This window comes from Anarrhichthys ocellatus, unplaced genomic scaffold, assembly GCF_004355925.1.
Source record: "Anarrhichthys ocellatus isolate YVR2014 unplaced genomic scaffold, GSC_Weel_1.0 scaffold10058, whole genome shotgun sequence".
NCBI classification, from domain to species: Eukaryota; Metazoa; Chordata; class Actinopteri; order Perciformes; family Anarhichadidae; genus Anarrhichthys; species Anarrhichthys ocellatus.
This window is the reverse complement of record NW_022290032.1, coordinates 1-1,176: the sequence shown is the minus strand read 5'-3', so window position 1 is coordinate 1,176 and position 1,176 is coordinate 1. Positions and strand designations below refer to the sequence as shown.

At 45.3% G+C, this 1,176-nt stretch overlaps 1 protein-coding gene across 1 annotated transcript; it reads left to right on the top strand.

Moving 5' to 3' along the window:
• Positions 1–6: 6 nt before the first annotated feature.
• LOC116380952 (nebulin-like) lies at positions 7–1,173 on the top strand (the record flags this gene model as incomplete). Its single annotated transcript, XM_031842761.1, has 5 exons — positions 7–199; positions 310–516; positions 614–718; positions 802–909; positions 1,003–1,173. Coding segments are annotated over exons 1-5 (732 nt in total), but the record flags the coding sequence as incomplete, so codon positions are not given.
• Positions 1,174–1,176: the final 3 nt, after the last annotated feature.

Genomic DNA, 1,176 nt, shown 5'->3' with positions numbered 1-1,176 from the left:
AAAGAACTACAAGAAGGACTACAACAAGGCCAAGCTGAAGTATCACTCCCCAGTGGACATGATGAGCGTGATGCACGCCAAGCAGGCCTCTGCTGCTCAGACTATGACTGGATACAGGAAGATCAAGCACAGTTACTCTCTGCTCCCTGATGCCATAAACTTGCAACAGGCTCGCAAAATGAACGTCCAGTGTAGTGACGTGAGTGTTAAAATACCAGCTGTGCTATGCCCATGATAATTGCATCCATTTAACTCTTGATAATTGCTGTATGATCCTTTGTTTGACCAGATCTTGTATTTCTTTTGTAGTGGGACTACAAGTCTGAATATAACAACTATATCAGAGGTACCGGATGGGTCCCCATCGGCTCTATTGGAGTTGAGACCGCTAAAGTTGGCGGTCAGATTCAGAGTGACAATCGGTACCGCACTCATCCATCCACCTTCAAGTTCACCAAGCTGATGGACTCCATGGACTTGACTCTGGCTACTGCCAACAACAAGATCATGAACAAGGTGCAGCATGTGTATAGTGTAGGGGTCAGTAAATATCACCATGGTCTTGTTCATAGGCGTCATCATTGGCTTGTTTTTCTGGTGTCTTCATTTACAGCAAGCATACAGTGCAGCTTGGGAGAAGGACAAACGGACAGTCCACATCATGCCAGACGCTCCGGAGATTGTCCTGGCCAAAGCTAATGCCCTCAACATGAGCAATGTAAGGCATTACATTACAAATGTATAGATATAGATAATGTTTATACTTTTATTTGATTCACATGAATGTATTTGTTTTCACAGAAACGTTACAAAGCCGGTGTTGTGGCGATGGCTAATAAAGGCTACAACCTCAAAGGAGACGCCGTCGCAATTTTGGCCGCCAAGTCCGGTACCACCATTGCCAGTGATGTAAGTTGAAAATAAATTCCTGTACCAAAATCAAGAAGTTAATCTACTACAACCCATCATACATGGTAAACACGTATTTATTCACCGTCACAGTACAAGTACAAGCTGGCTTACGAGAAGGCCAGAGGACACCACGTGGGCTTCCGCAGCATCCAGGACGACCCTCTGCTGGTTCACTACATGGCGGTGGCTAAGATGCAGAGCGAAAAGAACTACAAGAAGGACTACAACAAGGCCAAGCTGAAGTATCACTCCCCAGTGGACATG